The sequence below is a fragment of the Rhincodon typus genome, chromosome 17 (assembly GCF_021869965.1).
Source record: "Rhincodon typus isolate 14 chromosome 17, sRhiTyp1.1, whole genome shotgun sequence".
In the NCBI taxonomy this organism is placed as follows: domain Eukaryota; kingdom Metazoa; phylum Chordata; class Chondrichthyes; order Orectolobiformes; family Rhincodontidae; genus Rhincodon; species Rhincodon typus.
The window spans coordinates 329,307-330,274 of record NC_063348.1 but is presented as its reverse complement, the minus strand read 5'-3'; the positions used below and the strand labels follow the sequence as shown (position 1 = coordinate 330,274).

Below are 968 nucleotides of genomic sequence, written 5' to 3'. Positions count from 1 at the left end.
GTTAACCAGGATCAGAGTTATACTGACACCAACACACAGACCTGTTAGCTGGGATCAGAGTTATACTGACTCCAGCACACCGACCTGTTAACTGGGATCAGAGTTATACTGACCTATTGTCCTGTATTTATAACTGGTGTATTTCCCACAGCTTGAGTTTAATGCGGGACCCTAAGGAGATGAGACAGAGTGAACGTGCTGAACTGCGTCGAAGGACCTTCCTCTTACTGTACTACTTACTGCGATCCCCATTCTACGACTGTTACTCAGAGTGAGTGATCACTTTTGCTTTCAGGGCTGTGGTGTGGAGCTAGGACCCTCTTTGCAGGGCACTGGAGAAGGTCTTCAATTTACTGGATGCCTCTTGAGCCCTATTTACCAGAAACAGCGTTCTGTATGGAGCCTGTCTACAGGACATTGGCTGGTATCTTCCCTGCTATCTTTGTATTCTTTGAGGGCTGTGTCTGTCTTCAGTTTCCTAATCCTTATGTATGTTTCCTTTTTCTTGTCTTCCAATTTCTGTTGTCATCCAAAGTTCTTGAATCTTGCCACCCTTATCCTTCATTTTCAGAAGAACTCTTATCCTTAACAACAACTTAAAATTTACAGAATTATAGTCGCTGCTCCTGAAATGCTCCCCCACTGAAACTTGAATCATCTGGCTAGGCTGATTCTCCAATGCCAGGTCTAATATGGTCCCTACCTTAGTTGGACTATTTAAACAGTGTCTTAAAAAAACGATCTGGTTACACCTAATAACCACCTGCCTCCCAATTCAAGCCTTTGGTGCTAAGGGAGTCCCAGTCAAACAGGGGAAGTTAAAATCACCAACCACAACAACCCTGTTGTTTTAGAGATAAAAAGGTGTAGAGCTGGATGAACACAGCAGGCCAAGCAGCATCAGAGGAGCAGGAAGGCTGACGTTTCGGGCCTAGACCCTTCTTCATTTCTGAAGAAGGGTCTAGGCC

The 968-nt window shown here is 44.7% G+C and overlaps 1 protein-coding gene across 1 annotated transcript in view; it reads left to right on the top strand.

Annotated features, from left to right (window-relative positions):
- pex16 (peroxisomal biogenesis factor 16) overlaps window positions 1–968 on the top strand; it is a 23,925-nt gene that overhangs the window by 18,973 nt on the left and 3,984 nt on the right. The window contains exon 6 of the mRNA XM_048607231.1: window positions 152–271. Coding sequence (XP_048463188.1) covers window positions 152–271 — 120 coding nt within the window. The remainder of the gene's footprint in view (window positions 1–151; window positions 272–968) is intronic.